This window comes from Chlorocebus sabaeus, chromosome 1, assembly GCF_047675955.1.
Source record: "Chlorocebus sabaeus isolate Y175 chromosome 1, mChlSab1.0.hap1, whole genome shotgun sequence".
NCBI classification, from domain to species: Eukaryota; Metazoa; Chordata; class Mammalia; order Primates; family Cercopithecidae; genus Chlorocebus; species Chlorocebus sabaeus.
The window spans coordinates 66,971,688-66,985,600 of record NC_132904.1 but is presented as its reverse complement, the minus strand read 5'-3'; the positions used below and the strand labels follow the sequence as shown (position 1 = coordinate 66,985,600).

Genomic DNA, 13,913 nt, shown 5'->3' with positions numbered 1-13,913 from the left:
TTGAGTCTTCCTTTGCTCCCTTTCTCACTTCAGACATTCACCTTATGTTAGGTAAAATGTAGATTTACTGAACACTAACTAAAGTCTCAGGAATGTAACTGTTTCCCCTACTGCCCAACCTACATGCCTCCCCCTTCCCCCTTTTAAGGAAATGTATAAACACACAACTTCCGGAAAACCTTTGTGGAAATAGCCACAGATGTGTCGGTGACTTTTGTTTTTCCCAGAAGCACCCTAAAGCTGGCTTAATAAACCTCAATGATTGAGACTTATGCCTCAGTGACTCATTTTGGTTTTCAACCATTTATTGAATAAAGCATTATTCATCCCCTGTACTACAGTGCTTCTATTGTCATATGGTGTAAATGTATATATTTGGGTCTATTTCTGGTATTTCTCTTCTGTTCCATTGGACATAATTTTCTATCATTGCACCAATCCATGACTGTTGTTAATTATGATTTTATGTTAGGTTTTGTTATAAGGTAGTGTGAGGGCTACTTCTTCAAATGCCCTTAACTATGTTGGTATTTGATATGGTTAGGGTTTTTGTCCCCACTGAAATCTCAACTTGAATTGTAATTTGCATTATCCCCATAATCATCATGTCAAGGGAGAGACCAGGTGGAGGTAATTGAATCATGGGTGCTGTTTCCCCCATGCAGTTCTTGTGATAGTGAGTGAGTTCTCACAAGATCTGATGTTTTTATAAGAAACTCCTTACCCTTTGCTTGGCACTTCTCCTTCCTGCTACCTTGTGAAGAAGGTGCCTTTCTTCCCCTTCCCCTTCTGACATGATTGTAAGTTTGCTGAGGCCTCCCCAGCCATGCTGAACTGTTAGCCAATTAAACCTCTTTCCTTTATAACTTAACCAGTCTCAGGCAGTTCTTTATAGCAGAATGAAAATGAACTAATACAGTAAATTGGTGCCAGGAGTTGAGTGCTGCTATAAGGATACATGAAAATGTGGAAGTGGCTTTGGAACTGTGTGACAGGTAGAGGTAGGAACAGTTTGGAGGACTCAGAAGAACACAGAAAAAAATGTGTCTTCCTGGAGACTTGGAGGGCTTAGAAGATAGGAAGATGTGGGAAAGTTTGGAACTTCCTAGAGGCTTGTTGAATGGCTTTGATGAAAACACGGTTAGTGATATGGACAATGAAGTCCAGGCTGAGGTGATCTCAGATGGAGATGAGGAATTTGTTGGGAACTGAAGTAAAGGTGTCTTTACTCTTGCCATGTGTTAGCCAAGAGACTGGTGACATTTTGCCCTGGCACTACAGATCTGTGGAACTTTCAACTTGAGAGAGATAATTTAGGGTATCTGGCAGAAGAAATTTCCAAGTGGCAAAGTGTTCAAGAGGAAGCAGAAAATAAAAGTTTGGAAAATTTTCAGCCTGGTGATGTGATAGAAGAGAAAAACTCATTTTCTGGGGAGAAATTCAAGCTGCTGCAGAAATTTGCACCAGTAATGAGGAGCCAAATGTTAATCACCAAGACAATGGGGAAAATGTCTCCACAGCATGTCAGAGACCTTCATGTCAGCCCCTCCCATCACAAGCCCAGAGGCCTAAAAGGAAAAAACGGTTTCATGGACCAGTCCCAGGACACCCGCTGCTCTATGTAGCCTTGGGACATGGTACCATGTGTCCCAGAAGCTTCAGCTTCAGCCATGACTAAAAGGGGCCAAGGTACCACTTGTGCTATTGCTTCAGAGGGCACAAGCCTCAAGTCTTGATGGCTTCCACATGGTATCAAGCCTGTGCATTCAGAGAAGTCAATAATTGAGGTTTGGAAACCTCTGCCTCGATTTCAGAAGATGTATGGAAATGCCTGGATGCTCAGGCAGAATATTGCCACAGGGGTGGAGCCCTCATGGAGAACCTCTCCTAGGGCAGTGCACAAGAGAAATGTGGGGTCAGAGCCCCAACACAGGGTCCCCACTGGGACATTGCCTAGTGAAGTTTTGAGAAAAGGGCCACCATCCTCCAGACCCCCAGATTGGTAGATCCAACAACAGCTTTCATTATGCACCTAGAAAATCCACAGATACTCAACAGCTACCCATGAAAGCAGCCAGGAAGTGGGCTGTACCCTGCAAAGCCACACGGGCAGAGCTTCCCAAAACCATAGGAGCACACCTCTTGCATCAACATGACCTGGATATGAGTCAAAGGTGATCATTTTGAAACTTTAAGGTTTAATGACTGCCCTGTTGGATTTGAGAATTGCATGGGGCCTGTAAGCCCCTTTATTTTGGCCAATTTATCCCATTTGTAAGGAGTATATTTACTCAATGCCTACATTCCCATTTTATCTAGGAAGTAACTAACTTGCTTCTGATTTTACAGACTCATAGGTGGAAGGGTCCTGTCTTGTAAACTCAGATAAGACTTTGGACTTGAATTTGTGGGTTAATGCTGGAATGAAGTAAGACTTTGTGGGACTATTGGGAAGGTATGATTGGCTTTAAAATGTGAATAGGACATGAGATTTGCAAAGGGCCAAGAGCAGAATTATATTGTTAGGTTTTGTGTCCCCACCCAAATCTCATCTTGAATTATAATCCCCATAATCCCCACATCTCTAGGGAGAGAACAGGTGAAGGTAATTGAATCATGAGTGCAGTTTGCCACATGTAGTTCTCATGATAGTGAATGAGTTCTCACAAGATCTGATGGTTTTATAAGGGGCTCTTTCTCCTTCGCTCAGCACTTCTTCTTTCTGCCACCTTGTGAAGAAGGTGCCTTGCTTCCCCATAGCTTCCTGCCATGATTAAACTGTGAGTCAATTAAAACTCTTCCCTTTATAAATTACCCAGTCTAGGGTAGTTCTTTATAACAGTATGAAAATGAACTAATGCAGATTTTGTGTTTATATATTAAGTTTTATATAAAATATTAAATTTCTACAAAATTCTAAACTCAATTTGTAAACTAATTTAAAGTGATTAGCCACTTTTATTTTATGAAGTCTTCTAATCTGTCAACAGAATACATCCCTTGATTGAAAAAATTTGTCTTAAGTTTCTCTCAATAATATTTGAAATTTTAAGTGTGGAAGTCTTGTACTTCTTTTACTAGGTTTTTATGTCTCTGTATTTTTGACACCATTATAAGTATTATACTTTAAACTTCAATTTCTACTTGCTTTTGGATATAAGCATATCCTTTTTGGATATAAAAAAGATATCTACCTACCCTGATCAATTAACTTATTGATTCTCATTACTTATAGTGAGAGTATTTTGCATACAGTTCAACAATATTGTCTGTGAGTAATGATGAGGCTTTATTTATTTCCTTCTAATCTTAGTATCTTTTATATCTTTTATTCACCCAATTGTCTTGACTGAGGCTGTAGTAAATTTTAGAACTGAGTATAGTGAGTACATTCTTCTTTCTGATCTCTGGGAAAAATAACTTTAGTATTTGATGTTCATTGTACTTTTTAAAAGGTCAAGGAAATACACTTCTATTTCTAGTTTAATATATTTGTGTGCTATCAGTATTAAATTTAGCATTTTTATCATAAATCTAGATTATTAAATTATTTTCTTCTTCTTGTGTTAGTATAATGAATTATATCATGTGATTTTTGCATGTTCTATGTATTCAATGCCTGAATTAAATTCAATAGGATCAAGTGTGTGTGTGTGTGTGTGTATGTGTAATCACACACAGATTAGATTTAGATTTGGTAATACTTTATTTTATATTTTATAGTCAATTTTATGGGATATATTCATCTTTAATATTTATTTTCCTTTTTAGTTGATGCACAATATTTTACATATTTATGAGGTATATGTGATATTCTGTTACATGCATAGAATGAGTATTTGTATGTGTTGGGAACAACTTAAGTCCTCTCTTCCAGCCACTCTGAAATATATAATGCATTGTTGTTAACTATGACTTTCTGTAATGCTTTAACGCAGTTGTAAAATACAGGTTATGCTTGCTTCATAAAAGTTTTTAAGAGGTGATCCTTCTTTTTACAGTCTCTAGAAATATATGAGCATTTTTTTGTTATTCTTTAGTTAAATGTCCCAAATGATTTATTAAAGATGCTATCTGGGCCTGGAGTTTTCTGTCTGTATTACTTTTAAACAAAGATTTCAAGAAAGACATCAATTCCTGATGATCCGCAGAATGCTAATTTCAGGTGGAAACTTGTGGTACATTATTTCCTAAATATTGTTCTCTTCTCTCATTAAACTCTATCACATTAGAAATTTTCAACATGTCTGTGTGTCAATTATTTTCTGTGTTTTTTTTTTTTTTTCATTTTTTTTTTTCTTGGTACCTCACTTTAAGTTTTAGCAAAAGGTTAGAGTGAAGGCTTGATCTTGCTCAACTAAGATTCCTTCAGGAAAGAATCTCTGTTTCTATCCCTCATGGCACTGAATCCTGTGACTATATTATGTCTCAATAAACAAACAGATTCAGCATTCAGCGAATGTAACCATCCAATGGGCTCTTCTTGCCTGCTGCCCAGATACAGCTGATCTATCAGAGCAGGGGATTGCAATGGAGAAAGAGTTTTACATATGGAAAGCCAGCTAAATAGAAGATCAGAGTTTTATTATTATTCAAATCAGCCTCCCTAAGAATTTGGACGCTAGAGTTTTTCAAAGATAGTTTGGAGGAAGAGGAGGGGTGGCTAAACAGTGGGTGCCTGCTGCTGATTGGTTGGGGGTGCAATCACAGGGGTATGAGAAATGGTCCTCATGAACTTGAGTATTTCTGGGTAGGATCCTAAGAGTGGTTGGCATATGTAGGTGGAGCCACTGGTCATCAGACATGCAAAAAGTCTGAAAAGATATCTCAAAAGGCCAATCCTAGGTTTTAAAATACTGATGTTATCTGCAAGAGTAATTAAGGAAGTCGGAAGTTGTAAATCTTGTGAACTCCAGAACAATGGCTGGCAATTGTTTATGTCTACACTTTAGCAGAATTCATGCTCCTCTATCCTCTTAGCCTAGTAATCTCTCATTAACTTTACAAAGGAGGTTGAGTTTTGGGAAAGGGCTATTATTATTTTAACTATAAATGTCTTCCAAAGTTAGCTTGACCCAAGCCCAGGAATAATTAAGGGAAGTTTGAAGAATAAAGGCAAAATGGAGGTTGGTTAAATCAGATCTCTTTCACTGTTATAATGTTCCCACTGTATATTTTTTGCAAAGTTGGTTTCACATATATGGTACATTTCTATAACTAAGAGCATGCCTTAAGAAATGTTCAGTATTAGGATATAAAATTTAAACAATTTCCAACTAGTAATTAGACTTGCACATCTTAGACTATGCTGCTCTCCATTAACATGCCAACTTGCATGCATTCTCCACATGAACTCTGCATTGGGCTCAATGATGATGTTGTCTTTCTGTGAACACACAAGAGCTTCTCAGATCACACACACACACACACACAAACACACACAAACATTAGCTTACTCTTTCTTATACTATGAATTAATAACAAGATATTTTAAAAGTGTGGATGACATTAAAATCTAAAAAAGAAATACCTCGATGTATCCATTTTAATACATTTAAATTATTTTTATTGATAAAGAAATCTTACTCTTAAATATTACATATAGTTATTTGTTTTCTCATCAGCTTAGTCAACAAGGTTTATAAAAGTTTTACTAAGAGATCCATTAATATAATTATATAATAAAAACTGATAAAAATGGGATTAAATGAGATTTGGGAGCATAGTGTTAGCCTGATACACTAGGAATATGGAATCAGTGATTAATCTTCAAGAAGAAAGAGTAAATTACCATTTAAACTAAGTCTTATTCAACTCGATGAAGGTGAAAATAAGGTGCAAGATATTATTAGACAGATTGCCAATGGCTTTTCTTGTTCATATTTTCTCGTAGTTGTTTTACCTTTTCAAAGCCAAGAGAGCTAAATCTCGAAACTCAAGTTTATTAGATAAAATGCATATTTCAGAATGCCCACATATTAAATTAATGTGTGAAATGTAACTTAGACACACATTTCCCAAAATGTTTGCTTTCTTAAAAGATATATGCATGGAAATCCAAGTCATGGTTAAAGGCTCATTGATACTCATGAGTTTGGATCCAGAGAAAGTAATCTTATGATTGAATTAATTAATGACTATAAAATTTGATGTACCCTTTAAAATACTTATCAGTGTCTTTGAGAGAAGTTTCCATTCAGGATTCAAAATATGGGGTCACAGAATTGGTACACCCACAGGATACTAATAATAACTAATTTTAAAACAACCCTGTATTAAAGGAAAAGGGAATCAATTTTTGATGATCTGTTATTGATTATTAAATACATTCTAAATGCTATACATTTATTAACACATGGAATATTTATAAAAATTCTATTACTTAAAATTATTATGAAACTCATTTCATAAACGAAGAAAAAGAGGTGAAAAGACCTAAGTAGTTTTCTTAGTCACACAGGCAGTTAAGTGCCAGAATCGGAATTCAAAAGTAAGGAACCTCTGGATTTACAGTGTTCTTTACTGTAATTGGTCTAGAGTTAATGTGCTTGGCCTTCATACTACCCACAGATTTAAACACAGAATTTCGATTTTTAGTGTAGTTTTGTTTTTCTCTCCTTAAAACAGGATTTTTCAACATTGACACTATTGCCGTGGGACTGGATGAGTCTCTGTTGTGAATCACTGTCCTGCACATTGTAGAATGTTTAGAAGTATTGTAGGTAACTACACATGACATGCCAGTAACACTTTCCCAATTACAACAACTGAAAATGGCCCCAGATATTGTCAAACACCCCTTTGAGGCAAAATCCTTCTTGTTAAAAATCACTGCCTTAAATCCAACATTTTCCAGGCATTCATTTCCAAATTGAGCTCTGCAGAACACAAATTTCAGATGTTAATAAATGCTGTCTGCATAAAATATGTTTGAAAAGACTGGGTTAAACTATATTACACAAGTTTCTGTAATGCTTGATTTCTGTAAAATATTAGATGTTAATGGGGCCTACTTATATTTACACACAGTGGAATGACTATGTGACGTTTCCTCCAAACATGATTGATGTGTGTTTGGTGTTTTGGCCATTAAATCTATTATAATAGTGGTCTATTGTAAATATTAGAAAAATCTAATAAAAGTGTGTGAAAACATTAAAGACTTTTGACAAGGAAAATGCCATAACATAAAATGCTAGAAAAGTCAAATTTGATAGACTGATAAGAAAATATGTTGTATGAGGTAGCTGTGGTATCCCTAAAAACCACCATAAAGTCATTTTCTCCTGAATCAAGATTTTATTGGAAATGACTTGAATTGATCTGGCACTGAAAAAAATGGAAACAAAAATGATAGACCTTAGAGGTAGTTTATATTGTGGTTAGAAACATATTGATTAATTACATCATGAGTTTTGAAAAAATCAGAAAAAAACGCATCAAGAAACATCAGTGGCATAACCGAGATACATTTTTTAGTGGCAAACGTGAAGTGCAATTGAGAAAGAGGACAAGTAAAATGTTGGATTTTCATCTAAATTGAAGGAGGTTTGCCAAACCTGTTCTCCATGATCATCTCTATTACCTGTGTAATTTGTGAATTACACACCCTTCACAATAATACTTTGCAGGGATTTATGTCTTTGCTAGATAGTGATAATATGGGAGTGTAACCTTTTGTATCATATCACATCTTCATCTTTTCTTTCATTGAATGCTCAGAGGCAGATTTGTGGGTCAGTGCAAGTAGCAGTTGTTGCAGAATGATGATGGTAGAATGTTTACCCTTCTGTCCAGTGCCTGGTAAAAGAATTGAGTATTATGGACCAACCACATGTGGATCCCATAGCCCTTTATAATTTACAAGTGCTATAATAAGCATGACTTTTGAGCGATGAATTTCTACTTTACACACATGATTTTATATTTTTTGTAACAGTTCAACAAGGTATGTCCTAGTGTATGGTTGTAAAAAATTTGGCCTAAATACAGAATAATTTTCTCAGCATACAAGGGCTAGTAAATGCTGTATCTGGTTTCTTAGAGCACAAATTTTTTTATACATCATTCTGACTGACTAAGCCCATTGTTTTTCATCTTTATCACATGACCCTCAGAATACTTCTCAATTACTTCCCAATCTGGATTTCTGGATTGGGAAGTTGGCATGACCATCTCTTGTCCTCGAGCAGGAGAAATAGCTCTTTCAGCACTGATGTTAGTTATTCCCCCTAGAAGTTGTAATGAAGAAAAAAAAAAAAAAAAAAAAAAAAAAAGAGTGGTCCTGGGGGAACCAGCTAGTGAAGATGGGCAAACAGGCCAGAGTAGTTAAAGCACAGTAGTGCTGATAAAGCACCCAGCTGGATAAAGTCAAGAATGTCAAAGGCAAAAAAGCTTTATCTTGGCTCTGGAGTTACTGAGGAAGAGACTGATGCCTTACTCAGGACATTTATGCTTCCTTGAAGGATTATCTGCCTTAGGATACACTGTGTATTTTATTATTCTTCGATGCCCGTCTTCAGTGACTTTCTTAACCTACAGGCAGTCTCTAAGCTTGAAAGACTGGAAACCCAGCCAATCTGCAGTAGGGTGAGGAGTCTGCACTTGAGGGCTCAGGTGTGCCTGCAGGAAGGTTTTGAGGTGAGAAAAATGGGTAAGAGATTACTACATTATATATTTGAAGAATCTAGGAAGTGTAAGTAAAGGTCAAAAAGTAGGAATGACTTCTACTCATGTGAAATAACTGTTCTAGAATAGGTCAGAGGTACAGTTTTACCTTCCTCCAAAAGAATCAGACTAGTCCCTTCGAAAGTTGCTCAGAAGAACTCTGGGAAGAAATTGCCATTGCAAACTCACTTCTAGGCACAGATAGCACCTATAGTGGAAACCCATGTGTTGAAATATCTGTTTTCTCAAAATATTACTACCTGATATTAACTAAAACCTGTAATGTTAAAACTGAAGTTGATGATAATAAAGTTGATGATTTGAGTGCCTCCTCTATTTTGTGTTACATACAGCATACATACTTAACAATATTAAGAGGGAAAAAGGAAATTTTAATTTTAGCTCTCTGTCCACTAGTCTGTACAAGATAATTCTTAAGAGAAGTCATGGGAGGTAACATCTTTACATGTGATAACGTGGGCACTCCAGACAGCACCTGCTTTTGTGTCACTGCTGTGTTTGGCTGATATACTTAAGAGCATGGCTACTTCAGCATCTTAATTAACAATTTGCTTCACTTAAGTCCAAAGTATCTCCTAAATCTTAGATATTGTTCCAGGCACTTTACATACATTTGCTTGAATCTCTTAAGTATTATATAAAGTAATACAATTGCCAGTTTGTTTATACTCAAAGGGGTTTAGTAACCTTTCCAAAGAGGTAGTAAATAACAATTGTCAACTGACTTTCTCTGAATCTAGAGACGGAGCTACTGAGAGTTGGGTGCCTGTGTCTACATCCATCAGGGAAGTCAGATTATGACTACCCTAAGCCGGGCACTTTCATAAAAAGAAGTGGGGAAGAGTTATGTAAGAGGGAAGACCTGGTGTGCGTAGGCAGGACAGAGATGCTGAAGACTGCGTAAAAATTTGATGGTGGGTATCAAGAAAGAAAGCATAATTATGTGAGAATGCCAAAGTGATGACATAGTGTTCAATAATGAAGCAGACCAGAAGTTTATAACATAAAAAGCTGGGAAAGTGAAGGAGGTGTATAAAGATCATTTTCTATAACTAGTATAGTATATAAATCACTAAATGTAGGATGAGAATGCATAAAATAATTCTCTTCTATTCTTCATTTTGTACCTGCTCATAAAAAGTAAGGAAAAGGGTACCAGATTGCACAATATTTGTCATCTCTGTAGAATGATACAGAATTTGTTATTTTATAATTAATTATGCCTATTGGGGAAACAATGAAGCGTGATTATATTTGTGGAGAAGGGTAGGTTGGAAAATGAACCATGTAAATTTTGGAAAAACTTTGAAATAAAGTATGCTAAATAAACATTTTCTTGATGTTTTGTACCCAGAATAACTGGAATCAGGTGATCATTATGATGCTAAGTAACAGGTTTCTAGGGCTTTTTCTGTAATGCCTATCTTCTCCAGTTCATGGTGGTATCTGTCTGTTTCCTGCAGCTCATCTGATGTATTGTGGTAATTGAGCCCTGAGAACATAAATCTTTTATTTTCTTTCTATAATTTGGCATTGTGTTTTTTGTTTTTATAGAAAATATATCACTATCTCTTCCACACACCTCAAATTTCTCATAACCAAACAGGAATTATCTGGCCCACTGGTTTCACCAAATTTCTAGGCAGGTCCCTTGTTTGTTTTAATAAATGACAGGAAAAAGATTATCAAATAAATAAATCTATTCTGGATTTCTTTCTTTTTCTCACTCTTAGCATCTGATGATCTACGTTACAGATGTTATTTTTTTCTTCCCATGTACTATTCATTCCTCATAATACCCATGGTTAGATTTCATCCACTTCTTTTAATGACTACAATAGTCTCCTAACAGGTTTCCTTGCCTTCTCTCTTGTCAGCCTTTAGACCACTCTTAAACATTGATTGTATTTTGACACAGATATATTATAAATCTGGTCATATTGTTTATTGTTACAATGAGCACATTGTGTCCTCTAAGATTATATCCATGCTCTCATATTTACACACAAGTTCCTTCAGAAATTCAGGTTCACTTCTTTTTAACCTTAGCTTCAAGAACCATATGAAGAGCCATCTATCCTATAGCTTTACTCAATTGTAGTGACTTACATTTGCAATACTCTCTAATATCTTACTGTATTTACATGGATTTTAATCAGTACAGGATGTACATCACGGCTCTTTTATACTATCCCCCTAGTATTTGTCATTTAAGCCCTAATTTAAGAATCTCCTTCAATACATCTTCCCTGACCTGACTGGATGGGGTTAGTTGTCTCTTCTGTGTTTTAAATCATGCGTTTTTTTCTTTTCTTTTTTTTAATATCAACTTCAAAATGTTTAACTCTTAATTTTAACTTATCTGTCCACTAGTTTGTACATAGTTGATGTCATTTCTTATATATTTCTCTATTTTTTAACACTACCAGATTTCCTTTAATAAAGTATGTTCTCAGTTTCAGTGGCATGCACCTGTAGTTCCAGCTACTCAGAAGGCTGAGTTGGGAGGATTGCTTAAGAACAGGAGTTTGATGCTAGCCTAGGTAACATAGTGAGATCCCATCTCTAAAAAAATGATCTTATAATCCCAGCACTATGGGAGGCTGAGGTGGGGGGGATCATGAAGTCAAGAGATTGAGACCATCTTGGCCAACATGGTGAAACCTTGTCTTTACTAAAAATATAAAAATTAGCTAGGCGTGGTGGCACATGTCTGTAGTCCCAGCTACTCGGGAAGCTAAGGTAGGAGAATCACTTGAACCCGGGAGGCGGAGGTGGCAGTGAGCCAAGAGTGCATCACCGCACTCTAGCCTGGCGACAGAGAGAGACTGAAAAAACAAACAAACAAACAAAAAACCTCAATAAATGCACAGTAAAGAAAAAAATCGGTATAAATAAAAAATAAATAACAGGTGGGGTAATTAGATATAATGAACATAGACATGATCAAAACCATTAAACACACAGCAGCATAAATTAAAGTATTTTATTTATCTTGTTACAATTTTGACTTTTACCCTAATTTTCCATATTCTTGTTTCCTCACCTAGACTCTAGGTTCATCCATTAGCACAATGTCTGTCTTCAATAGTTCTGCCTTATACCCTCGCTTCCTCCTAATGGGCCTCTCAGGCCTTGAAAGCAGATATGACTTGATTTCCCTCCCCATCTTCTTGATTTATGCCACCTCAATTGCCGGGAACATTACCATCCTCTTCATTATCAGAACTGAGTCTTCCCTCCATCAACCAATGTATTACTTTCTGTCAATGCTGGCATTCACTGACCTGGGCCTATCTACCACTACCTTGCCTACCATGTTCAGTGTCTTCTGGTTCCATGTGCAGGAGATCTCCTTCAATGCTTGTCTGGTCCAAATGTACTGCATTCACGTTTTCTCAATTATCGAGTCAGCTGTACTCTTGGCTATGGCCTTTGACCGCTTTATAGCAATCCGAGAACCCTTGCGCTATGCAGCCATCCTAACCAATGATGTAATCATTGGGATTGGGTTGGCAATTGCTGGAAGGGCCTTGGCTCTGGTCTTTCCAGCTTCCTTCCTCTTGAAGAAGCTTCAATATCATGATGTCAATATTCTGTCCTACCCTTTCTGCCTGCACCAGGACCTCATAAAGACACCTGTATCCAACCGTCAAGTCAGCAGCATCTATGGTCTCATGGTGGTCATCTGTTCCATGGGACTTGATTCAGTGCTTCTCCTCCTATCCTATGTCCTCATCCTGGGCACAGTGTTGAGTATAGCCTCCAAGGCAGAGAGAGTGAGAGCCCTCAATACTTGCATCTCCCACATCTGTGCTGTACTCACCTTCTATACACCAATGATTGGGCTATCTATGATCCACCGCTATGGACAGAATGCTTCCCCAATTGTCCATGTGCTGATGGCCAATGTCTACTTGCTGGTTCCACCTCTCATGAACCCCATTGTCTACAGTGTTAAGACCAAGCAGATTCGTGACAGAATCCTCAAGAAATTCAAGAAACACGAAGCGTAGATGACAGAGATTCTGAAACATATCTTTCCCTCCATTCCCCTTATATTTGTGAGAAGATTTCATATAATGTTGAATTTAGAATTCACATATTACCAATGATATTTTGACTTTAAGATGCTGGACCTAAACCTCAATGATTGTAAATCTGTATATTTTCAATATAGAGAATAAAGGTGTAGTTATATTTTACGGTGAAGTTATTCATTATACACTGTGAAGGCCCTCAATATATCTGAGAAAGATTTAGGTTTCAAAAGTTTTCCTAGACTTTTTAACCTAATACAAAAAATTTTTAAATGCAAGTTTTGATCTCCTGTTCAGGGAAAAAAAATATTTCCAGCTGGAGAACCTCGTATCAAAAAGGGATGATGAATGAACAAAACTTAGCAGACTTTTAGAAATGTAGAAGAAAAGTTGGAGCAAATTAATTGCACCAATTGGAATAAAGCAGAAACAGTGATGACTTTGTATGTAGGAATCTACAGAGGGCTTTCTATGAGGAGTAGATAAACTATGAGAGCCAGACTATTGTCCATTTTTTCTACCTGGGTTTTCAGTACATTTCTCAATTATTTATGGCAATCTCAAGTCATTCTACATCTTAAAATGTGTTTCTTATAAACTGAGCAAGAAGGAATACAGTTTATTTCCCATGTTCCTGTACATACACTGTCCTGATCATCCTTTTCTGTATTCCCAATGGCATTCTGCACTGAAATGCTTAACATATTTTTTGGTGATTATATTCTTCATCTTTAATTATGAGATTCATGTAGATACAGATTTTAATTACTAGAAAATTTTGAGATATTATGCTAAGAAGGCTTTGTTTTCAGTCAAAATGATCAATTGAAATATCTGTTTTTAATTTATATAGCACAAGAAAGTATCCTCAAAGAATTGTATATACTGATTAGTTCAACTTCATCACCTCCCACTCAAACCTGAATCTGCTGTGGTGTGATTTTCATCTTCATGATTCCACTGATTTGCAGCTTATGATGGTTCTAGTGCTCTACTTGTTACTAAATTCAACATTCACATCTTGATTAAACTTCCATTTTCCTTTGCATTATTAACCATGCTTTTCTTTTAAAGTAACCTTATTTTCAGTTGTTTTAAATTTATAGAAAAATTTAAATATGGTACAGAGTTCTCTAACATCCTGCACTCAATTTCTCCTATTATTACCATCTTACATTAGTAGAG

At 36.2% G+C, this 13,913-nt stretch overlaps 1 protein-coding gene across 1 annotated transcript; it reads left to right on the top strand.

The window, feature by feature from the left end:
- The first annotated feature begins 11,544 nt into the window (after positions 1-11,544).
- Positions 11,545-12,712, top strand: LOC103247922 (olfactory receptor 51G2-like). The gene has a single exon (XM_008019913.3). It carries the CDS (start codon positions 11,763-11,765, stop codon positions 12,702-12,704), a length of 942 nt encoding a protein of 313 aa, XP_008018104.1. The 5' UTR covers positions 11,545-11,762; the 3' UTR covers positions 12,705-12,712.
- The last annotated feature ends 1,201 nt before the right edge of the window (positions 12,713-13,913 follow it).